General features: G+C 40.6%; 1 protein-coding gene across 7 annotated transcripts in view; it reads left to right on the top strand.

Annotated features, from left to right (window-relative positions):
* The window catches only part of BMPER (BMP binding endothelial regulator), a 284,815-nt gene that overhangs the window by 73,479 nt on the left and 186,462 nt on the right, over positions 1–24,874 (top strand). For all 7 annotated transcript variants that reach the window (XM_061587155.1, XM_061587151.1, XM_061587150.1 and 4 more), the window contains one exon: positions 20,137–20,219. In XM_061587155.1, coding sequence (XP_061443139.1) covers positions 20,137–20,219 — 83 coding nt within the window. The remainder of the gene's footprint in view (positions 1–20,136; positions 20,220–24,874) is intronic.

Raw genomic sequence — 24,874 nt, 5'->3', positions numbered from 1 at the left:
TTTCATTCTTTTCCACCACTGTCCATTTTTTTAAACAATTGTTTTCTCCACTCCACCCCTGTCACGCTCTCCACCTCCTCCCTCATTGCCTCCTACGCACCCACAGAGGTCGAGGAAAGAGCGATGCTGCACAGAAGCCCATTTTGAGGCACATGATTTTCATCCACAAATCAGAGGAGCAGAAGACTTCCCCTGCTGCCCCCCCCCAAGTAATGCCCCAAAGTAATGCTGGAAACATTACAATCACTCCACAAAAGTAATAAAATTACTCCTAGTTCTATTACAGTCAAAATGTAAAGGAATTACCCACTTGTTCCTCAAAAAATTAATGAATTACAAGTAATTTGTTACTTGTAACGAATTACTTCCAAGCTTCGGGAGTGCTGCAGCAGCTCAGACAGACAGAGGTCTGATGAGCAGTACAGCCCCAACATGCTGTCTACTGCTGTACATACCTGAGAGCTTTAAACCACTCCAGTGGAATTTGTTCATTTACCTCCCTTTTAACTAGCTGGAGGTGTAATAATGAAAAATCAGTACTTTCCCATTAGTTGTGATAGTAGTGTAAAACATGCCCACAATCCACATTTGTCTGTTATTTGTGGCATTACTGTTATTGGTGTTATTACAGTGTGCTTGATCTCTTTGAGCGAATTCACGCAACATGGTCGTCCAAACTATGGCTTAGTTGCAGTCCTGATCATCCGCAGGGCACCAGGTTGGGGAAGCCCTGCATGTTATTAGCAGAGCATTGTTAATAGCAACACTTTACTGTTCACCTCCATTTGTTGCTAGAACAAAAAGGATAATTTATTCATCTGCGGGTTTAATGATTCTGCTAATTACAAAAACAATTAGTTCATTGTGATTGCAAACTAATTAAATTATCTTTAAACATTTTAATGAATTATTATAACAGTGCTAGATAAGAGTCCATAAATGTGAATGATTCACTGAACATTTTGTCTCTTTGGTCAGCCATCAATGACAATTTCTAAAACATGAAAACAGAAACAATTTTTGTAAAAATCCAGTTTGTAGAGGCAGTTGTGTTAAGTATGCAGCAAGCCAACAGGGAGGAGGTACTCCTTGGTTCCTGCAGCAAGCAAAATAATGTCCTGGACTGTGACTTTTGCCAGTGATGTTTGCCTTCCTGTTTGATATGCCTGCAGTTGTAGCAGGCTGGGGAGTACAAGTTGTTTCACTATGTTCCTTGGTTTGCCCCTGGCTGTTGCAAGGTTAGTAGGAAATCTGTCCTTCCTCCTCCCATTGCTAACAAATGGCAACATAATGAAATAAAAATGCAAGTTGCCACCTACACATTGGAATTCTTGACTTTCTGAAATATTTTATGGCAGTCAGATAATAATAGGTGGTCAGTTGACAATATTTGACTGATCAGATTACCAACTTGCCAACCGTACTACTGTTGTCCTCCCCCAGACAAGCCACCTTTATGTGAAGCTTTGTACTGTATCCCACTGTACTAAAATTCACTGCACATGTGAAGTACTGCATTTTGCATTTTAAGCAAGAAGGTATGTTTTAAATAGAAAAACTGTGAGTGTAAGGTAGCACGTGGTAAATCTTTTGTTTTTTAAAAAGGGAAATAAAGCTTAAAAGTGTGCCCACTATGAATGTGGTTGGGGAATTCTGAACCCTACATCCAGTGCAAGCATAATATCATTGTTTTGGGAGCAAACACAAGGGTTGGAAAAACAGAGTATGCTATAATTCTGACAAACAGTTATGATGGATACATATTTTTCCTGCATGAATAAAAGTATTTGATGGCTGATATATTTATGCTCTTTTGCTGGCATACACATTTTGTTTCTTTTGAATGTGCCCTGTTAGAGCAATCTGAAGCCACCAATTTATATAAAATGTTGGCTTTAACACTAACAAATGCCAGAGTACCTGTTAAGTTGCCTGTAAGCTGAAACTGTATGCATTTAAAACTATTTTGTTATTATTTTATTTATTTTAAATGTATTATCTTGTGAGATCCCAGTGGACTCTCACTCAGGTTGCTAATCAGGTCTGTACTCACTTAGCTTTCACATGTCTGAGCATTGAGTGCTCCCAGATCATTGACTGGGTCCTAAGCGTCGTAGTGACCAAAGAACATATGTGTTGCTAATCAGGTGTTTCATATTTTCAACTTATTAATTAATTAATTTTAAACACTGATATCTTCCTTTTATTATGCAGTCCAAAGCAGGTTGGTATACTCCATCAGTAACTTAATTATATTACTGATATTTGCCTGTTCCAAGCGTTTCCAACTTGTAAGGAACTGTTCCCATTCGTCAGTGTTGCCATGAAGGTTTAGGACAGGTAGGGCTAACCTGTGGCCCTCCCGATGTTTCTGAACTACAACTCCCATCGCCCTTGGTCAGTGGCATGCTGGCTGAGGCTGATGGGAGTTGTAGTTAAGCACCATCTGGAGGGTCACAGGTTAGCCACCCCCAGGTCTAGAGTTTGTCTCAGCCTTTGTTTTTGGAATAGCTGGTGAAAACTGCCATGGATATCTCATAATTACAGACTCAGTATCAAGGCTGGGAAGGGAAGGAATTTTGGCTATGTGACAGAGGAATTCAATTGGATTTAGAGCATGTCGTGTACCTAGAACAATTGCAGTGTTGGAGGCTTTGTTTAAGCAGTCATGCTTCCAGCCACTCACTAACAAAGACAACTCTCCATTTACCAAAATAATCCATATCAACTATGTTCTAGATGCTGAATTCCAAACAGTGCTCTTATCAGGAGAAAGGACTTGACATATCTTTAGGTCTTTTCATCATGGTCTGTGAAAGCAGAAGTCGTAACTTTATCAGTGGCCTTTGACCCCACTTTGTTGTTGTTATGTGCCTTCAAGTCGATTACGACATAATACCTTCTTAAGTGTGACTTTGAGCACAACCATAGATCCATTGATGTCTATTAGACAATGCATTCTCTTAACATACTATATTGTTGCAAGGACTTGCTTAACCAAGATTATTCCTGGAACACGTTTTCAATACAAGAACTTACCCTTATGCAACAGTATGGGAAAGAATAATCCTAAAAGAGTTGCTCAAGCATGTGGAGAGTGAAATATTCCTTGTATGGAGCAACCACAGCCAGCCCAAACACATCTGAGTTGTCAGGCAAAAGCTTCCAGGGAGCGATAAGTGTTATCAGACCTCATTTTTAGAAATTAGGGACTCATGGGGTTGGATGCGGACTAAGTTGCTTTTAGGCCCCATTGAAATCACTGTGAAAAGTTAGTAATGGTTTATGTTAAGTCCCATTGCTTTCAGTGGTAAGTGCAATTAATTTAGTTTGGATCCAACCCATAATACTGAACTACTTTCCTAACACGAAAACAATATTTATGCAGTTCTTCATGTAGCTCTAAAGAAAGAGTTAAATCATGAATTGTTGCCTAGTTGTAGCAGTAGGGCAGAAATGCCTTTTCCCGTTTTTCATTTATTCAATATATTTAATCAAAACATATGAGATCACAGACTGTTATAGAAATGGATTTGGCTGACTTTCCTTATTTAGTTGGACAGAGATATGTCATTTAATTTGGGTCTGTCTCCATCTATAACAGTATATATTTGCTTTCTGAATAAGTGTTTGTTGTTAGTGGATTAGAGATGGATAAAGCACTTTTATGATAACTGTGAGCCTTACTCTGTTCTTGTTCCCACTGTATACCTCCCATTGATGTCAATATGAGTGCGGGGCAAAGATCACTATAGGAGCATATATTTGAAAGTGGCCCCCAGTTATATGATACAACCAGCTTTTTGGCAGGATCCCCCTAGATAACAGTTCTTAGCCTGTCTGTAGGGGTAACCACCACAGTGGCTCAAGTGACAGTTTAGGATCACAATTATTTTCCTGCAGTCGCTATGCAGTTGCATTCAATTTGAAGTTGCCTGCTCATTGCTCTGGGAATGTAATGTGTAGCTATACCACTGACTTAAACTGGTTTCCTCTTCCCAATTCTTCTAACAGAGAATTCTTACCACCTTCACTAAACTACAGTTACCAGGATTCTTTAGTGACAGCTCAACTGATGTAAGATCAGTATGTTTAACCCTTTTTTAAGGTTGTTTTTTAAAATGTTTTTAATGCTGTTTTGTTTTAATGTATTTTAAGATCTGTTTTTATGATGTTTTAAGGTGTTTTTAGTGCTTTGGTTGCCACCCTGGGCTCCTGCTGGGAGGAAGGGCAGGATACAAATTAAATAAATAAATAAATAATGTTTGTTATGCGAATATGTGGTCACACTGTGTATGACAAAACTCTGAAAACACTAACCCATAGTTTTAATTAATGTGATTTTTGCCTTAAAATGGAATTTGGTAATTTCTAAAGACCACTTTTTCTTCGTAAAAGAGCTTCCCAAAGTTCATGTTCCAGTTATTTATATGTTTGTTTACTACATTTTAAAAAATTGCTGATGGTGTTTGTGAGTGAGGCACCCTTTCCTTATATTCAATCTTTAACAAACATTACAAGGATGTTAAATGCTGTTTGTTGCAACAAACAATTTTTCTGAAGTTCTCATAGCTTGTGTTCTTCTAGGACTAGGGATGGGATAATCCTCATTCCCCAATCCAGTGGTCCAAAATAAATGGATTAATTCCCCAGATGTCTTCAAGACCAAGAAATGAAGCCAGACTCTCAATAGAAGCCAGATTTGGTGTCTACACCAAGGTGTAGGAAAACTACATCTTTTCTGCACATAGCAGCCAGTCCATGCCCATTTTGGACTGGAATATCAGAAGTGGCCCACAGGGGGCATACTCTCCAACTCTGAAAAAAAGCAAGCTTGTCAATGCTATCAAGAAGAGCATGAAGCTATTTTCAGATTCAAACAGAATGCTTATGTGTGTGTGTGTGTATGTTCTCCTTTATTTCTTTGTTTAAGGAATTCTTATCCTGTTCTTTAGCCAAAAAAGACTCCCAGAACAGCTTACAGATCACTACAAACAAGACAGTCCCTGTTATCAGGCTTGACACAGAAGGAAAATTAATTGGGAAGGAGGAGGAAATATGTAAACTAAATTCTTTTTAGGGTTGCCAGGTCTCTGGTTTTTGCCCAGAGACTACAGCTTTTTGGGGGTCCTATCTGGGTCTCCAGGTGAGTCACCTTAATCTCCGGACTCTTAGCTTTCATTAAAAAAGGTTTCTAGGTGGTCTGGTTCAAAAGATATAAACCAAAATGTCAGCCACCCCTTGCAACTTATGTTAGTACCGGCTGCTGTAATCCCCACCCTTTCAGGTTTTAGCCAATAAGTGAAGTCAGAGTTGTGATTGACAAGATTTGTTGACCCCAGGCAATACCAAAACTCCATTTCAAGTCCTGAGAACAGTTTCCTTTTCCTGCTAGTCTCATATCAGGAATTCAATAAATACATAGCTTTCAGCAGCATAAAAAGTACTTTCTCTGTACAGGATTGGGACTTGCTTCTGGGTAAACATGTATAGGATTGCACTACAACAGAAGATTACAGCAGGTGGGCATACACAATAAACAATTTTAGTTATAATAAAAGTGTGCATGAAGAGTTTTTTAATTACTTGCAAAAATGGCATATTATACATTTTATCTTTCAATTAATTTTGAATAGTATTTTTAAAAATTGTACATGCTGCAGTGTTATACTTTTCTAATTAACGAGTCAAACAAGTTTACATTTTATGTAAGGGCAGGTTATTTGTCTTATTCATAACTTGTTTTGAAACCTCAGTATGAAGCTTTTCTGGGAGTAAAGCTGCAATGCTAATTCCAAATACCTGGGAGTTGAAAATGGAAATCCACTGCCTTCAGGTCGATCCCGACTTATGGTGACCCTATGAATAGGGTTTTGATGGTAAGCGGTATTCAGAGGTGGTTTATCATTGCCTGCCTTGGAAGCTGAGAGGCAGTGACTGGCCCAAGGCCACCCAGTGAGCTTCATGGCTGTGTGGGGATTCGAAACCTGGTCTCCCAGGTTGTAGTCCAACACCTTAACCACATTGAATTCAGTAGGACTTACTTTTGAGTAGACATAGTTAGGATTGTGCTGAAAATCAATGGAACTCCTGAGTGAACATAGAAAAGGATTGTGTTTGCAATCTTTCTCTCCCCCTCCAAACCTTTAAAAAAAAAAAAGCAGTTAGGCAAGGCTTACTTTGGTGTCACTGCTTTTATGTGAACACTAATACTTTAAAAAACAAGTTCTGCAATGGCCAACTGGTTTTGACTATTGTCAAAACTGTTATATGGGATGTATGTATTTTCACATCTCCAGTGTGCTTGTATATAAAATATTTCCAACAACCCTGAGATAGGATTGGAAACCAAGGCAGCTCACAATATAAATAAAGCCATTTAAAATCCAATAACCATAAAACAAGTATAAAACAGTTGCAAAACAGCTTAAAGTGGCATGATTCTGAATTTTGGATTGGGTGAGTGATGTTCCTTTTCACTGAATTGCAGTCCTGTGCATGTTTCCCTGACTGAGTAAGCCCCATTGAATACATTCGGACTTGCTTCTGAGTAAACATGCATACTGCACTATAAATATCTTTACAGGTTGTGTAAAAATAAACTTATTTGACATTCATTCTTTATAAATATTTCTTCATACTATGCCTTGATATATATCTGATTTCACACTATGGTTGTAAATTATTATTTACAAATTATTATTTCCTCTACATTTCAAGTGTGCCCTTCTTCGTTGGGGTGGTCATGGTCCCCCTCCATTGTTTTAACCCTAAGGGGCAGATTAGGCTGACAGATGGTGCATAGCCCATGGTCACCCAGTAAACTTTGTAGCTGATTTCCATTTTAAAATGTAATTAAAAACATTTATATACAGGCAAAGTTTATGAAGTAATGCAGATCCACATAATACATTTAAAGCACATCTAACTCGCATTTAAAGCACATGACTTCCCCCAAAGAATCATGGGAAGTGTAGTTTCCCTCTTGCAGTTACAGTTCCCACCACCCTTAACAAACTACAGTTCCCATGATTCTGTGGTTGGATTCATGTGCTTTAAATGCATGGTGTTGATCTGCCCTAGTATGCTGTTCATTCATTAGTGAATAGAAAAGAACAATTTTTAAAGATACTTTTTTTAAACAGGGGAGTGGCTGTAGCTCAGTGGTAGGGCACATGTTTCCATTCAAAGGTCCAAAATTCAATCTATGGAAGACACTATTGCCTAGAATCCTGGAGAGCCAGTGTTAGTCCATGTCATCACTACTGAGTTAGATGATATCAAACAGCCTGAGTCGGTATGAGGCAGATTCCATTGTGTCTAAAAGAGGAAAGAGACCCAAGGGCCACAGTGACTCCAAATTTTATTTATGTATTTTATTTACATTTATTATAAAAAAATTACCGCTTTATTGTAGAAAAAGAACACCCCAAAGCAGTTTACAGAAGGAATTGAAATAATAAAATCATTGGCAAAAACAGTTAAAGACAGGTATTTAAAAACATTCAAAATAATAAAACCACCATTGAGTTCAAAACAGATAAAAACCATAATAGCATATACATGCCTGAGTAGGCTTGCCTAAACTAAAATGTTTTGAGCAGTTGCCAAAATGAGTACAATGAAGTGCCTGCCTAATGTCAGTAGGCAGGGAGTTCCAAAGTGTAGGTACTGCCACACTAAAGGATCAATTTCTTACAAGAACAGAACAAGTACTATGTGGCACCTGTAACATGGAAAGTACACCTTGAACTTGGCCTGGTAGCACATTGGCAACCAGGGCAGATTTCAGAACAGAGGTATTATGTGCTGATAGGGTCTCACTCATGTCAGCAATCGTGTCACAGTATTCTGCACTAACTGCAACCCCTGGGTCAAGTCCTTGTCTGACTGGCTGTCCGGGTTTTTAGTTTTGGTTAGGAACCCTGACTGGTTGTGCAAGGCTGAGTTTTCTGTCTTACTCACTGGAATCTTGTGGTGGTTGGTATGGTATTGCATTTAGAAAATCATCACTGTCTTTTCTTTTTCTATTGGCATTTCATTTACCTCTGACCTTACTCTCTTACGTCATAGAAGCAACAACAGTGGTTCCATGTGATCAGCTAAACCCCCTTAAACCCACTGATGATGCACCTTATTGTTTGCATGATGGTTTGTTTCTTGCCCAATAGTGGTAAAGAGAATTCACATACTGGGAAGTGTGGCTTCAATTGCTGTTGTTCCCAATCTACTACCTATGAAGGTAGACCAAACCATGTGAGTTTTCTCTCTGTCAGTTATTACTCATTGGAACTGGGTTGGCTGTCAAAGTGAGTTTATAGCAGCTCACAGGATAGGCAGGAAAGAGTAGAGAATCTTGTTAACTCTCCTTTCCCAAACCTGTCTCTGCAGTGAAGAGTCAAATTTGTGTAGAGGTTTGGAGCAGCCACGTTAAAAGGCAGGCAGGGCATTCCAGGCAGGGGGTTGCCAACCTTGTTTTGATATGGATATCTTTGCAGAGGATCGCTAGTCAAGCCTTACCAATAACACAATCCTAACAGCATCTACTCAGAAGTAAGTCCTATTGAGTTCTATGGGGCTTAGTCCCTTAGTAAGTCTCCACAACCCTAGGCTTTCTTCCTACAGTGGCCTTCTGGTGACTGGCCTGGCCTGAGGGCACTTAAACCTTTCTTACCAGAAGCAAGTAGACTAGATTAAATGTTCCTTACTCAGGCTCTCTAAGCAGGTGAGAAGGAATGATCCCGTCACTTCAGCTGGACCTGGAAACACCCTCATTTAGCTAAGATTTCTATCTTAATTTCCAATCAGAGATTTTTTTTGTTTGAGTGCTATGCTCCAATCAAATGTGGTTGATGCTTAATGTATCATGCTTAATGACATCACTAGGGCCTGCCCATGACATCACTAGGACCCGCCCCATGACATTACTAGGGCCTACTCCTGAAATCTCAGGGTTTGGGATGCTTATGACTTGGCAGCCCTAGTTCTTCTAATGACTAGCTGGGGTGGAGATGTTCATGAACAGGAGGAGCCAAAAGATGCTAGTCTTTCAACTGCACTGATGGAATGGTTCTGCATTCCTTCTCTTCCCTCCCCTATTACACTCTAATCTAACAGCTACTGCTGGGTGACAGTTGATGGAGGGAGGAGCTTCACTTCTTAGCAGAGCTTAGGGTGGCTATCTATTTATTTAGTACTTGGAATGTGGAAGATTTTAAAGTTTCCATGCAATATTTGGGGAGGTGCTTCATTAGCCACTGTGTTTGCTGTGCTGTACAAACCTAACAATTTGCTTTGGTTGGACTGTAAAGGTAAAGGTATCCCCGCACTTATAGTGCGAGTCGTTTCCGACTGTTAGGGTGACTAGGCAGACCGTATGTATGGGGTGGGATTGCCAGTTTCTTCCCCGGCCTTTCTTTACCCCCCAGCATATGCCGGGTACTCATTTTACCGACCACGGATGGATGGAAGGCTGAGTGGACCTCGACCCCTTTTACCAGAGATTCGACTTCCTCCTTCCGTTGGAATCGAACTCTGGCCGTGAGCAAAGCTTTGGCTGCGTTACCGCTGCTTACCACTCTGCGCCACGGTTGGACTTTACCACACCAACATTTAATCACACTGGACTGCACAATAGAACTGAATCTTGGCATGCTGAATTCACCATTAAAACACTATTTGTGAGTATCCCATTTGTTCTCTGGAGGTGGACTTATTTGCACGGTGAGCTGCTACGTATGGAGCTGTCTCTACATCACTGCATTTCATGTGGTTGTCATGCCATAATTTGCTAATGTGCATTGAGTCTTCATCATGTGGAACAGTATGGAGATATGAGGGCCCAGAATATCACATGGAAAAATTGTTTGTTGCCTTTCTAATATTTTGAGAACAAATGTTCTCTCTTTATTCTATAGGAGCTTGTTGAAAACTATGCTTCCCACTTCTCTTCCCCCCCCCCATTCTTCTAAGGCAAATAGCCTTTTGCTATAGTTCAGATCCTCCTGTGTATCTTCCCTGATTTGTTTGCGGTGTTCTTAAAATTTAGTGATTAAAAGAAGACACAGTACTATAGGTGAAGTATAACCAATTCTTCTATGAATGCACCCCTAAAGGGCATTTCCCATTTTTTGCAACAGTGCCAGGTTGGTGACTCATATATTTAGATTGTGATTCACTCTAACCGGAAAAGTCTTTTCAGCAACACTAGATCCTAGTTCATCTCCCCATGCTTTGTGGTTATGTGAGGCTATCTTTAAAACACATTTACTAACAGCCTAGTTCCCACTTTTTCATTGAACATTTTAAGCTACTTCTCAAGAGTTACTAGATTTTTGTAAGTCCCTAACACATCACACTGCAGTTCACTTGGCCACAGACAGTTGGTGCTGCAAACTGCAGTGTGACCGAGCCATGCTGGGCGCAAAGCGCGCGGGGTGTTTGTGTCACTGTTCTAGGGTGCAGTCATTTAGGGTACCTAGAAATGTTACCTCTTTGTCATGACTGGAACACATATGTAGCCAGTCTATGTCAGGGTAGTTGAAGTCATCCATTATCACAACATTTCCTAGTTTGGATGCTTCCTCAATTTTGTTTTTCATTTCAAGATCTCCCTGAGCAGTTTGATCGGGGGGATGGTAAAACATTCCCAGTATTCTTGGGGCCCAATATAAGGATTCTGTAGAGGAGTCTGCCTCTTTTGGAGTTTTTAGCTTGCTGGATTCAATGCCCTCTTTTCATATAGAGTAATACTACCTCCAAAACATCCTTCCCTGTCCTTTTATGCAGGGATTATATGCAGGGATACCGTGTCCCACTGATTTTTTCCCTTCCACTACATTTTCCTTTTTATTTATTTATTTATTTTATTTTATTTAATTTATATACCGCCCTAAGCCCGAAGGCTACTATATCAGTGCTGTCTTCTAAGACCAAGCACTCGGAGACTTCTAGCATTAGCGTGTAAAAACACTTGTATACAGTGTTTCTCTTCAAGTGGCTTTGGCACTTTTGTTTTGTTTTGAATTGTTAAAATACGCTGGGAGTACGACCTGGTATATTTGAAAGAATAGGGATTAAAAGGTCATTTCTAACTCCCTCATAGAATTTACATTTAAAAAGAACATGTGAAACCGTTTCCACCTCATGTGTATTGCAGGGGCAGTACCTGAGCATTCTCGGGGTCTTATCGTACCTACCCTCCAATAATTTCGAGGGTAGGGCTTCAAAGCGAGCCAACGAGTAGGCCTGCCTATATTTGGGGACAGTAAGCCAGTGTAAGTATCACATCCCATCATTACTGGGGGATCCATTTCAGTCGGGCTTCAGGCCTGGATATGGGACTGAAACAGCCCTGGTCACCTTGGTGGATGATATGAGGAGAGCGTTGGATAGGGGTGAGTGCACCTTCCTCGTCCTCCTGGACCTCTCAGCAGCTTTTGATACCGTTGACCACGGTATCCTTCTGGATCACCTGGAGGGGTTAGGCATAGGGGGCACTGTATTGCAGTGGTTCCATTCCTTCCTCTCTGATAGGCACCAAAGAGTAGCATTGGGGGATGAGGTTTCGGGCCCTTGGCCTCTCACTTGTGGGGTGCCACAGGGCTCCATCCTCTCCCCGATGCTATTTAACATCTATATAAAGCCGCTGGGGACTATCATCAGGAGATTTGGGCTGCAGTGTCACCAATATGCGGATGACACGCAGCTCTATCTCTCATTTAAATCTTCACTGAGGTTGGCTGTAGAAACCCTATCCAAGTGCCTGGAATCGGTGAGTGGCTGGATGGGAAGGAATAAGCTGAAGCTGAACCCTGACAAAATCGAGGTACCGTTCGTGGGAGACAAGGGAAGTTTGGGGGATTTGGACCTGGTGCTTAATGGGGTACAATTGCCCCTAAAAGACCAGGTCTGTAGCCTGGGGGTCATTCTTGACTCCCAACTGTCCATGGAAGCTTAAGTTTTGGCTGTGAGCCAGGCAGCGCTGTATCAACTCCATCTGATACGGAGGCTACGCCCCTACCTTCCCAATCATCTGCTCCCATCGGTGGTACATGCCATGGTCTCCTCTCGACTAGACTACTGTAATGCGCTCTTTGTGGGGCTACCCTTGAAAATGGTCCGGAAGCTGCAACTGGTACAGAACGCAGCGGCGTGCCTGATTAAAGGCAGCCGCCGGCGAGATCATATCACTCTGGTGCTAAAAGAGCTGCACTGGTTACCAGTTGCTTACCGGGCCCAATTCAAGGTGTTGGTTTTGACCTTTAAAACCCTATACGGTTTCGGCCCAGTTTATCTAAAGGAGCGCCTCCAGCATCATCAGCTATGCCGCCCAACAAGATCAGCCTCAAAAGACCTTCTCTCCATCCCATCAGTCAAAACAGCCAAACTGGTGAGGACTAGAGAGAGGGCTTTTTCAATTGTGGCCCCCACCCTGTGGAACTCCCTCCCAAATGATCTCTGCCATGCCCCTTCTATGATGAGTTTCCGCCGGGCCTTGAAGACCTAGCTCTTCAGGCAGGCTTTTGGGGTGGGCTAGATTTTATCTTCATTGTTTTTAGATTTTCAATGTCTAGGTATTATATGACTATGTTGTACGTCGCCCAGAGTGGCTGGACAGCCAGCCAGATGGGCGACTAACTAACTAACTAACTAACTAATACATACATACATACAAACAACCAGACCTACAGCCCGAGGAGAGCATGGGCCTGAAGCTGCTATAGAAAGCTCTTGGTTGTCTATGTCCACTAGGCGACGTTTCACCATTGCCTTGGCCACGCTAAGCTCCATTTTCAACAGTTCCGCTGGGGAAAGCCCTACCAAAACAATCTTTTCTAGGACCAGTTTTGGCCAGGAGGCGTTAAAGAGTCTTTCAGAGTCTGTTGCACATAGGTCTCTTGGGTGAACATGGAAAAAGCCGTAGCCAGTAATAGATGGTATGAAGCCAGGCTAGACAGTTTAGCAGCTAAGCCACCTTTTGATTTTAAGCACCAGGAGTCTGGTTCTGTCCCGGTGCAAGTGGAGCCCATCTCTTTTGTACAGGTCTGGCTTGTCCCAAAGCGTTCCCAGTGCCTAACAAATCCAGCACCTCCACCTGACACTATCTCATCCACGCATTAAGACTACAAAGCTGTACCTGTCTAGCTGGCCCTGTGTGTGAAACTGATAACATTTCAGAGAAAGCTACCTTAGAGGTCCTGGCTTTCAGCATCCTACCTAGCAACCTACATTTCACTTCCAGGACCTCTCAACTCTTTCCCTGAGGCCTTCATTCTCCATGATAGCGGGGAGCTATCATCCTGGGAGTGGTACACCACTATAATGTCCCTGAAGGCCTCATCCACCAACCTCTCTGCCTTTCCCAGCTTTTCACATTAGCCATCTTGGCTCAAGGAGGTAGAGGGAGTCCCTAGTGATGAAATGTCCCTGCCCCAGTGACAAAGCATCAAGGCAAGTTTAGCAGCAGAGAAGTGGAGTGGGCTCCCTTGCTAGGCTGTCCAAAATTAATAATGCCTGGCTGGTTCCAGCTGCTACTACAGCCAGTGAGGTGAGGGTGTGTAGCTCAAATTCCTGAATGGAGGAATTTGAAAATGTGTTGGAGTCAGGGCAGTTTTTCCCCTGGCAATGGGAAGCAAACAATGTCTACTGATTAAGTGGGAAATGGGTGGAGAGTAGGGATGGGATCCATTGGCCAGTGCTGGCTTAAAAGCATTCCGTCGACCTAACAGGCAGTATAGATTTGAGTTCATTCTTTGTCCGCTGTCTGCTGTTTTTACTGGTCCAATTTTTCCCCTCCACCAAAATATAGATATTAATATCAATATCATCTTTTACAATATTGATAATTGGAAAGGAAATATCAATAAATGAAAGAAAATATCAATATTTTTGAAGAAAGGATAAATATTTGTCAAAAATATCAATACTTTCAAAGAAAATATTGATGTTTTGCAAGAAAATATTGATAAAGGAAAGCAGTTCTGCCACCTCCTCCTCTGCTGTGAGTCTGTGACTGAGGCTGGTCAGTTTACACATTAGCAAGTAGAGACTGGCTCTTTTTCTTTTGGAAAGGAAAGGAGGAAATCAGTTTTCACTGCCCCCCCTTTCTTGGCAAACTCTGATTGCTTAACATAGCAAGACTTGGCTTGCTTTCTTCCACTTGGAGCTTGGATTATATAAGTGGAGAGTGGTGTCATAGAGAGAGAAACCTGTACTGCTGTGCTATGAGTACAATCAATAAAATAACATTATCATAGAGGGAATCTTAGAGGGAAAATAATCCATTGTTGGGGGAAAGCTCCTGAAGCTCGGAGCAAACAGGATGGCTCCACAAAGATGGAGAATATGTGGATCACTGAAAAATCTAATGCTAAATCTGAATTCAGCAGAATTTTCACCCACCTTAGTGGTGAATTGACTGGGGATTAACTCCCTGGGGAAGTTTCCCTTCCTTCCTTCTTTTTTGAGATTCTTATTTAAAAACTTTTAATTCACAAAACCTAATTTGCTTTTATCGAATCCCCCCATTTTTTCTAAGCAGAACACACTTTTTAAAGTGCAGCATGCACTATAGTTTTAAGTGGCAGTTTGCCCTCTAGCTTGATTAGTAGGACTTGTTTGGGGCTGGTTTTAAATTGAGCTGAAAGCTAAACTTCCAGCTGAGTCTTTTTTCACCTATAAAAACTGCCTAACCTTTTCAGTCTAGGAACTGAAATCTACATTGAGCTTGCTTTTAAAGGCTAAGGCTACCTTTCTGTAATCTAGGCTGACTGTTTATGTGCAGTTCCTCTCAATTTTGGGTCATCCCCCTATCTCAAAATCTGATGAGAATGCACTTCACTAATTTGTCCAGGTCACTAATGAAAAAAGTGACCCAGGATAGATCTGTCTTTGACATAATCTTCACACCTGCATGTCCGTCTAATTCCTATACTTTGTGTCTCACTTTATAACAAACTGTGAACCCATTTTTGGAAGTGCCTTCTAATCCTCATGCCTAATTCAGTTTAGTTGTGAACGTCACTGGGAATTATTTCAGAAAACTTTGCAAAAATCAAGATGTAGTTTTTTGTTTGTTCCATTTATAGTGTTCTCTTCTGCCAAATAGCTCAGACAACGTTGCATTCTAGTACTGGTCAGGACTAAAACTGCCAATTCTTGGTGAGTGAACTTCATGGTTTTAAATGGATGCAAAATAAAATGTATTTAGTTCATTGCAGTGTGCTGGAGAACAGCTAGAGCACTGGATTGGGAGATGAAAAGATCTGGGTTCAGATCCCCACTCAGCTACAAATCATACCTGTGACTTTGTGCTACTCTGCCTCTCTCTCTCAGCCTAACCTTCCTCATAAAATTCTTGTGAGCATAAAATGGAGATGGGGGAAAGGGAGAGACTATGTTTTGTGTGTACTCTTATTGTCCTGTAGGTATGGTTTACTCCAGTATTCAGTCACTCCTTTAGTGAGAGAATGAGCTCTCTTACAGGAGGCTGAGCATTGCATTGCTGCATGAGTTATTGCTTTGGGGTTCCCTCCTTTCAAATCATAGTATCAAGCTATGTGGCAACGGAGGAGATGGGCCGCTGTAAGGGCAGGTGGATGTTACTCTTAGGAATAAACAAATTGGGATGTAAGAGAACCTAATTCGAATTTAGAAAGAGGTGTACCTCATCTATAAGAAGTTTGGGAGCTTTCCACGGTTATGCTTTTTTTTAAAATGTCATTTGTCTCTGTTTCTAATTGGTATAGTTTTATTACTATTATGTTTATATTGTTAATTTCAGCTGGTGGTGACTTAACCATCCATGCAATGTATACATAGTAGTTAACTTGTACCTATTGCATCATTTTTCTCCTTCAAAGAATAGCCTTGAATATGAGTTCTGAGTCCAGTTTGGGATATCATGTATTAATGTATGCTAAACCTGATCATTTCTTCTAAGAGAGAGAGAGAGAGAGAGAGAGTTTGTAGCATCTTGCATCCCAGTTCTTTGCACCCTCATCTTCCAGTTGTGGAAATCTGTCTGAGACTTTATATTTGAGAGTTTTCTGTGATAGACAGAGAAGCCAGTTTGAGAGAGAACTTCCTGAGCACAGTAACTGTTCCCCACCTCTGGCATAAGTGGTCACATGTAGACCCTGAGGGTATACAACAATCTTAATGAGTGCAGATTCTTCCTGACCAAATTAAAATGTGAAGTTTCCTATGCTGTGTCCTTAACCATGGTTTGTCAGTGCTGACCACAGAGAACTGGCACCCTGGAATTCTAGTTTTAAATCCAGGCTTATAAGGGAATCATGGTTAATATTAGCGCAGACATGAGGAACTAAGATTAGCAGTTCAGTGGGAACTTTGTGGGTGGGCTGGGAACAATTTGCTTGCAGTCCATTAAGGGTGATGCCTGCACCAGTCCTAATTCATGGAGAATTATTACATGTTTAACATCATTAAAATAACTGAAGAACAGAATTTGAGGCTTGGCCAGGCAGTGCCAGTGATTTTTTTTATATTACAGAAATAGGCATTTAATATCCTCCATGAATAAGATCTGCAGTTCTTTTAACATGGTCAACATATTAATGTTTATGAAATGCAGTTGATTTTTTTTAGGGCATTGTTGGCTTGTTTTTATATTTCTGCACTAGTTTGTCTAGACTTCCTCCAAAGAGCAATTTTTCAAGAATTAAATCTAACATGCCTTCATGGGTGCCAACAGGATTTTCTGGGCCTGGTATACTGTATATAGATTGCCCCCCCCCATATTCCCACCCCCCACCTCCTGGCAATCTGTTGGCAAGAACCACTGCTTATGTAAATATATTACCATTATGAACAGTTATTTTGAACCCACAGTCTTGATTTAAGATGTATTTAACAGATTTATTCCAGTTGTGTGCATGTAAGCATTGGTGTTTTGAATAATGAAAGACCTCCACTATTCCAGTTTTTCCAATTAAGACATATAGTAGAACAAATAAAAACAAAATACGGAATCCCACGTCTTCCTACTCCCTTTGAATTTTTTCTAATACAGTCAGAGAAGAAGAATACTATTGCTAAAATGTATCAAATTCTCTCTTCGTTGAAAATGCAACATTCACACTCAACATACAAAGAGAAATGGAATAGAGACCTAGAGAAATTTAATTTATCAATATCAGAAGAGGAGTGGACTTGGCTGTTTAAGAACATCCCAATCACATTATCAAATAGCAACCTGAAAGAAAACTTTTTGAAAGCAATTTATCAATGGTATTTAACACCACACAGGTTAAGTAAAATATTTAATCAAAATATGTACTGTTGGAGATGTAGAAGAAGTAAGGCAGATTTTTTACATGTGTTTTGGAGTTGTGTTAAGATAAAACCCTTTTGGAACAAAATTTTAGATGTAATACAGGAAATTATAGGTCAAACAATATCAAAAAATCCTACAACAATTCTTTTGTGTTTATTTCGGGAAGAAGTTATTAATGTAGATTCTCAATTAGTAGCAACTCTACTCACAGTGGTGAAAATACGTATTGCTCAAAAATGGAAGAATAACAAACTCCCAACATTGATAGATTGGTCGAAAAAAACTTGGGAAACAGTATTAATGAAAAAAATGACTTATAATAGAAATGCGGTGGAACATAACCATTAAAATAAATTTTTAGAGAAATGGGCTTTGTTTATACAATTTTGGAATGTTAAGGTGACAGATGAAATAGCCCCATTTAACTTACTTACTATAATATAGTAATTTATTATATCTTATTAGTATGTTTAAAAATATAAATGTGTAGAGAGCTAATTCTAATGTTCTCTCATCTTATCCAATTTTTTTGTCTCTTCCCTTTTTCGTCCATCCCCTACCCTTTTTTAATGCTTTCATGTAATCGAGTTGGAATTATAGGTTGTATTTAGATTTTATTTCTAATAAAGTTTATAAAGTAAAAAAAAAAAGAAAAGAAAAAGAAAAGCATGAGGTTGTGTCCCTTGCATGAATTCTTAGTTTTGAAATTACTGTTTTGCATGAACTCTTTAGGAAAAGAGTGGGCAGCTTATTTAACAACATAGCACGCAAACATGTTTCATAGGCAAAAATAGGCAGGTCTCATTAATTTGTATAGCAATTTTGGAAACACGGCAAATACCAAACTGCAGGGAGGTGGGCATGCTTAACTGTTTCTTCAGTGACCTTATTTAGAGACTTTTATCTTAATATAGCTGAAAATAGCTGTCTTTAGAAGATGCTTAAATATAAGCTCTGACCTAGAGAGGAAGGTCCTGCTTCTGCGTATAATACAGAGATGTAGGCATTCAAAATTGCAGTGGTCACTTGGCCTTTAGTGAACTGACTGGAGGCTTCTTCTTAATGCCCTTGTTGATTGGGCATGCTTATTTAGGGCCATTAGTTCCACCTTTGGAGGGTGAGGGATGTGGACTAGGGCAGCATAAGAATTAAGACAGAATGTGCTTCATTTTGCTTCCTGTCATTTGTTATTTGGGCAACGCCTTTTCAGATCTCTCTTCTGTAGCAGTGAGAACTAGAAACTTTGTTAAAAGATAAAGCTGGGATTCCCAGCATTCCTATAAGATCAATGTGGTTTGAGTGATACCTGCATCCGTAGGCCCTATGTTGACGCCCCCCCAAGTATGTTAGCATATGAACATGGATATATATGAAATATATTTGATGTATTTATGATTGTTTCTGTTGTATCTATATATTGATGATTTGTTATTCTTAAGAATTGCTTTGAGCATAATTTTGAAAATAGGCATCTACATAAACTTGGTTGTGCCTGAGAACGTTGATTAATAGTGAGAGTACTATTGTCATTCTATTGTTGTAGTAAATACCTGTTGTTTTTTTGAAGGTATACGAGCTCAATTATTTGCTTTCTGTGTAAATACAGTGGGCTTTAGATATTTGTGCACCTGAAGGAAAAGCCAAAATGACATTTACTGGAGGTCATTTTTAATTATACAAAAAGATGATAGAGGGGAAAAGATGCTACCTGTGGAATCTGCTGTTTAAAGCTTCGTGTTACTTCTTGATAAGGTCCATTCTGCATGAAACACTGAATCTATGGTGATTTTTTAAATACCCAAAGTAGATTATAAACTGTCCAGAGAACTTTGTTATGGGGCAGCATACAAATAAAGTAAATTAAATAAATGAATATGAGTTTTCTATCTCACTAAGGAAAAATTAGCTTTTGAGCTTCATACCTGACAGAAGTAAATTCTTAGCTGGTACAAATTGTTGAAATGCACTCGAAGCGAAAGTGTGCTATGCTTTAGGAGTGCATTGGAATGAAGCCTGTAGTTTCCCCTCCCCCTTGATTTAATCCAGACGTTTTCTTCTCTATCTGGAAGACAAATAGTATGAATTGTCTTAATGCTTGGTTATGGTGTAATGAACAGGATGGAAAGTAAGGTCTTCACAAATATCTCTGAATGTGAGGAATTCAGTAATTGCTACTTCCGTGCCAAATATGCTCTGTGCTCAGTCATGTAGCAGGTGGAATTCTACCTGGCTGAATAAACTTGCCAAAGTGGAAGAGATTTACCACTCATCTGAAGAATTTTGCAGATGTTTATAGCCTGATTAAGTGGTTTAAGACAGTACTTCTTTGCGATTGCAACTTCTTCAGCAGAGAGCAGGACTAGGAGACACAGTATGTGGATTGGAAAAATACACAAGAATGTTTTTGTTGTTTTCATAGGCAGTGCCTTTTCATTAAGTTACAGCAGATTGCTAAAATACTGTTGTACATTTTCTGTCAGTCTCCTCATCATCTAATACCTAAAAAGAAGTCATTACTAAAGCTCATGATAACTATGCCACTGGCTACCATCTCTTTCAGTGGTTCTCTGCCTTTTGTGTTATGGTTAGCTAACTGCCAGCCTGCATTGGTTTCAACTGTATTTTCTGGACCATGAATGTGCTTTATTTTTTAAACTGTGACATTTTTTTAAGAATCCAAATTGTGCTGTTGATAACAGATTCTACGTGGAATGCTATGTAGGCAGAACCGTAGAAACTGGGCAGACCTTGAAGGATTGCTGTAGTTTTTAGTGAGTAGGTGTGGATTATCAAAATAAAAAAGGACTGCTCTTATTTCTTTTTTCATTTTCTTCTAGGTTGCAGTTTTGAAGGAAATTCGTATAATAGTTCGGAGTCATGGCAGGTCCCACACAAACCCTGTATCATGAATCAGTGTCAGGTAAGGAATAGAATCTTATACCTATTCATAAAGTGAAATTGATCATGGGTTGAAAGTTAAATGAAGAATCTAGAGGTAAGTAAAGAATAGAAGGCAGCATTGGCATAAGGGCATAGCTGTATAAAGTGTTTTGCTCTGACATTTACCTATGAAAATAGCAAGAAATGAAGATCTCCCCAAGGAAAGATCCAGGGCCTTCTGTGAAAGCATTTTTAGACAGAAAAATGGATTCAAGATGTTAAAGGAGTGAGGTTCTGAAAGTCTGAGATGTTTATATTAAATATGAAACTACCCTTAAGTTTCTCAACCCCCATGTTATAGGGTATGTCTAAATGTTTCTTGTCCCGAATTCTGTCTAAGTTGTGTATAGCAGAAGCCAAATAGTAACTCTTTAGTTCTTGCGTTTTGTAGTTTGAACAAACATTTGCAGCGTACATCACAGTGAAATGTATGTCAGATTTTCAGACTTCATTAGATTGAGGTAGGATCTAAAGCGCATATCTGAGGCCAAGAAACGGAAGCTCAGTCCAGACAAGATGGAGGGTCTTGGTGGTGTGCTTTTCAGTCTGCTCTAGGTGGGTTGCACTCCCTCTAAAGGATCAGGTTCACTGTTTGGGGGTCCTGTCAGACCTGGCCTTGACTTTGGAGGCGTAAGTGGCTTTTGCAGCACAAAGCATACTTCTCCAGCTGAGGCTGGTGTGCTGGCTGTGATCCCTTCTGGACAGAGATGGCCTGGCGATGGCTACCCATGCTCTGGAATCATCCTGTTTGGATTTCTGTAATGCATTATCTGTGGAGCAGCTTTTTGGAAGCTGCAGTTGTCTCCCATTCTGTGTCTAGGCACAATTCAAAGTGCTGGTATTGGTCTGCAAAGCCCTAAGTGGCTTTAGGACTCAGGGACCACCTTCTCTCACATCATCATAATAATCATCATCCTTTTTGTTTGTATGCTGCCTTTCCACAAAAAATTGTGCTCAAAGTGGCTTACAACAGAGGAAGCAGCAATTGCAACAACAATGTCATCATAACAAAAAAATAAATGAAAGAGCAGTCATAAAACAGTAACATAACAGCAAATATAGCAAACACAAAACCCCTTTTCGACACTATGAATATAATAACATAACGTCTGTTAGCAGGCAACAAAATGACAGATGCTTCTACTGGTAGCAACAATCAAATCAGTTCTATTGGGAGAGACCATACAGTCAAAAACGTCTTCCCTTAGAGGGCAGCAAAATCTGCATTGTGAAGCTATCTGCACCATTTATAATTAACTTACGTAACTAAGCAAATGGTAAGTCTCAGTCTAAAGAATGTGCAGAAACAAGACTCATTTGTCTACACTTAGCTGCAGTGTCAGATTCTGCAGTACACTACCAAATGAAGCCGTTTAGCCGAATTCTCCCTCGCATGAGCCTGCCCATGCATTAAGTTCCATCTCTGAGGTCCTTTTGAGGGGATCCCATTGCCATCAGGTGGATGGTGACTGGAGGCCTTCTCTGTGGTGCTGCTGTGGCTGTCTTTCTCCAGGGACAAGCACCAAATCTGTTGTCTTTTGAATCCTTTTTATTCTCTTGGACCTTTTAAAAATATTTAAACTCTGTGTCCTGCCCAGAACCCGAGACACGAGACGGAGGCAAGGCTTGGTTCAATTCACGTTTTATTAGGGTGATGGTTACATCCAAAGCAGTGCACTTCATAAACCTGTCTACTCTAGCCCACTACTTTCCCTAGCTAAGCTACGTAAACAGTCTCTGCAGCGTGTGGGGAGAGTTGACTCAGCACTAGAGCCTGGGCGGGCACCTGCTTAAGTAGGGAAGGTCTTCTCCCATAAACGACGGCTCCTCTGAAGTTCCACCCTCTCAAGGTCCCTTTTCTTGCGCTGTCTTGCATGGGGTGAGGGGGGGCAAGCCTCCAACGGCCCATCTGACAGCAGGGCTTCGCTAGGTGACGGCTCAGCTTCAGGGAGCGGGAAGCTGGTTGGTGGGGAAGCGCTTGAAGTGCCAGGTGGGGATTCCTGCGGGGGCTTGGTTGGCGCGTGTGTGGGTTCACTTCCCAATGGCTCAGGCAGGGGGCTCGCAGGCAGAGCGGAAACTGCTTCGATGGGGGGGGCTTGCCAATGGAGTCTATGGGCTGACTGCGCTCCCCCTTCCTTCAACTCTCTCAGGGACCTTGTCCTCATCTGACTCCTGTCACTGAGCTAACTCCTCTTGTGCCTGGGGTACACACTCTGCCTTTTTCTGGCCATGTTCCTGCTCTGTTGTTTGGTAATAATGTGCTTGGTAGGAATGGGTTTCGCTGCATGGTGCCGATCCATATGCATTTCAATAGTCTGTCGCTTCATATATAGCCATTTCCCCCCATTATATTGCGATAATAACATTTTTTTTCATAATATATAACTGACAAATGGAAATTCTGTGGTTGACACAACATCTCAATTATGAAAAAAATACGTAAAATAGGGGGAGGATTTTAAAAAACGTTCTTGCCGATCGCAGTCGTGGCTGCAAAATCTGTGCTGATTACAGCCGCAGCCCGCTGCAAGAGATCAATGCCGCTCTGAAGGGATAGCGAACTAGCAAATTCAGTCGGGATCTGGTACCAGGTTCGATTTTGTCGGATATTCTCTCCCATCTCTAGTGCTTGGTAACTTTGTGGTTAATTTGTTTTTATATTTGGAGCCACTCAGAATTTTTGTATTGAAGAACAGGATATTAAATATCCACTTTTAAAAAGTATCTTGAGGTCAGAAGCACATGTTACATGAGATGTGTGGCCATTGCCACAAAAGACAACTGCATTTCATCCTCTGTCTGCAATGTGTGTGGTAACACACTCATATCCTAACAGTGCTGAATTATGCCTTTCCCTGTCTCCCCATGTAATCATAGGCTGCCACTTGTGGACAAGAAAACCCACAATACTGTGACATCAGGATATGAATAAGTTGTCACAGGCATTCTATAGAGAGAAGGAGGAATTAAATGCACAGTCGCTGTTTGCATGAAGCACAAGGCTACTGTTGAAATGTGTAGTTCCTGCCTGAGTATGCTAGTCCTTTTTAGTGTCCAAATGGGTGATGCTACCTCCATTTAAAGCTCAGATTTGGAATTTCAAAAAGTATCTCTTTCTCTGTGCTTAGGAATGCAAACAGATCCATCAGAAAACAGCAACCTGTGCACAGAGATCCTGTCATCTCCCTATGTATTTTGACTTCTGGAACAAGGAGTGCAGGAAGTGATCATTTACTAGACTCCTATCAGGAGAAACATCAGAGATAAGAGGCTTCCATTCTGCTGAACGAGAACCTTTTATCTCTTTTCATAAGCCCCTTTCCTCCAAGGAAGAAGAGTGGGAGGAATGTTTTTATCAGGTCTGTTACCATCAAAGCATTATTTTAACGTTTCCTGTGTGCTAAAGGCTTTTGATAAGAGAGGCATCTTTCTTTCCTTTTTTCTTTCTTGGTTTCCTACCTCGTATCTAGATCTAGCAGGTGGAGATAGGAAAGCTCAAGCACTCTTTAGCTTTTGGATTAATCTCAGTATGGACCATAGTATGGAGAGACAAAGACAGCCTCACCAGCTGGTTTGTCTGTGAAGTGTCCACAAGCATGCTCTGAAGATCTGATACAGTCTACAACTCATCCCAATTCCAGCCCCTGAACAGTGATCCACTTCTGGTCTTTCATATGAAACTTAGTATTTACTTAAAGAGATACTAACCTTTTGGAGATATCCTGGGGCATATATGACCTAATCATTTTATGGAATATTAATTGTAAAGCTATAGATGCTTTTAGTTTCTTGAATCCAGTATCTTTTGTGTTTCATCTTATTTTTATCATATTGTACACTGCAACAGTAGCTTTTGGCTACAAAGCAGTTTATAAACCTGCAAATAAATAAAATGAAATGATCATAAAGAATGCCTTTCATCTCGGTCATAGCTCTGCTTCTTTGCGTTCGAGCCACAGTGCCATTTTTTGAAAACAAGAAACTGCATTTGCGGGGGGAGGGGAATTTAGTGTGGCAAAGAGATGGCAGAAGGGAGGGGGCAGCAGATCTTTTCCCTGTCTCTCATTTCTTAATTCCAAGTCAGCTCCCCCGGTTACTTTTCCCATCGCAGAATACATAAACTGTGTTTTGCTGTCAGGGGATTTGTTGAGGGAAAAATCTGCTGAGGGTAATTTGGAGGGGAGAAACGTGCAGACAAAGATTAGAACACCCCTCTCTCCCGCATTACTTCTCTGCAATAAACTCTCCCCTCTTGAGGAAGCTTTTCATTAAAACTAATAAGACAGCATTCGTTGCAAGGGTTAGCTGTGTAATGTGGAGGCAGCCCTCTAGAGATGAGAATTTATTCTGAGAGGGCATATCAGATTCTCTGACCTTTAGGTTAAACCATCAGTTTTGGCCTCCTTTAAAACCATCCATTTCGGCCTGTAAATTTATCTTCCAAATTTACCTTCATTACTCGTAGGATCATCGCTAGCTTGTTTTGCCTTAACTACTTGCCACATTACATGATTCCATAAGAACTGAATGATCCTGATACTGTAATAGAGAGATATATGATAATCTGGTCTTTTTATCTTTGCTGGGTGGAAACAGTTTGCTGTTGCTTGCTAAACGTTTTTGCTAGCTTAGCTG

The sequence above is a fragment of the Rhineura floridana genome, chromosome 10 (genome assembly GCF_030035675.1).
Source record: "Rhineura floridana isolate rRhiFlo1 chromosome 10, rRhiFlo1.hap2, whole genome shotgun sequence".
Lineage (NCBI taxonomy): Eukaryota > Metazoa > Chordata > Lepidosauria > Squamata > Rhineuridae > Rhineura > Rhineura floridana.
Note: the sequence above shows the minus strand (reverse complement) of the source record. Positions and strands in the feature narration are given on the sequence as shown.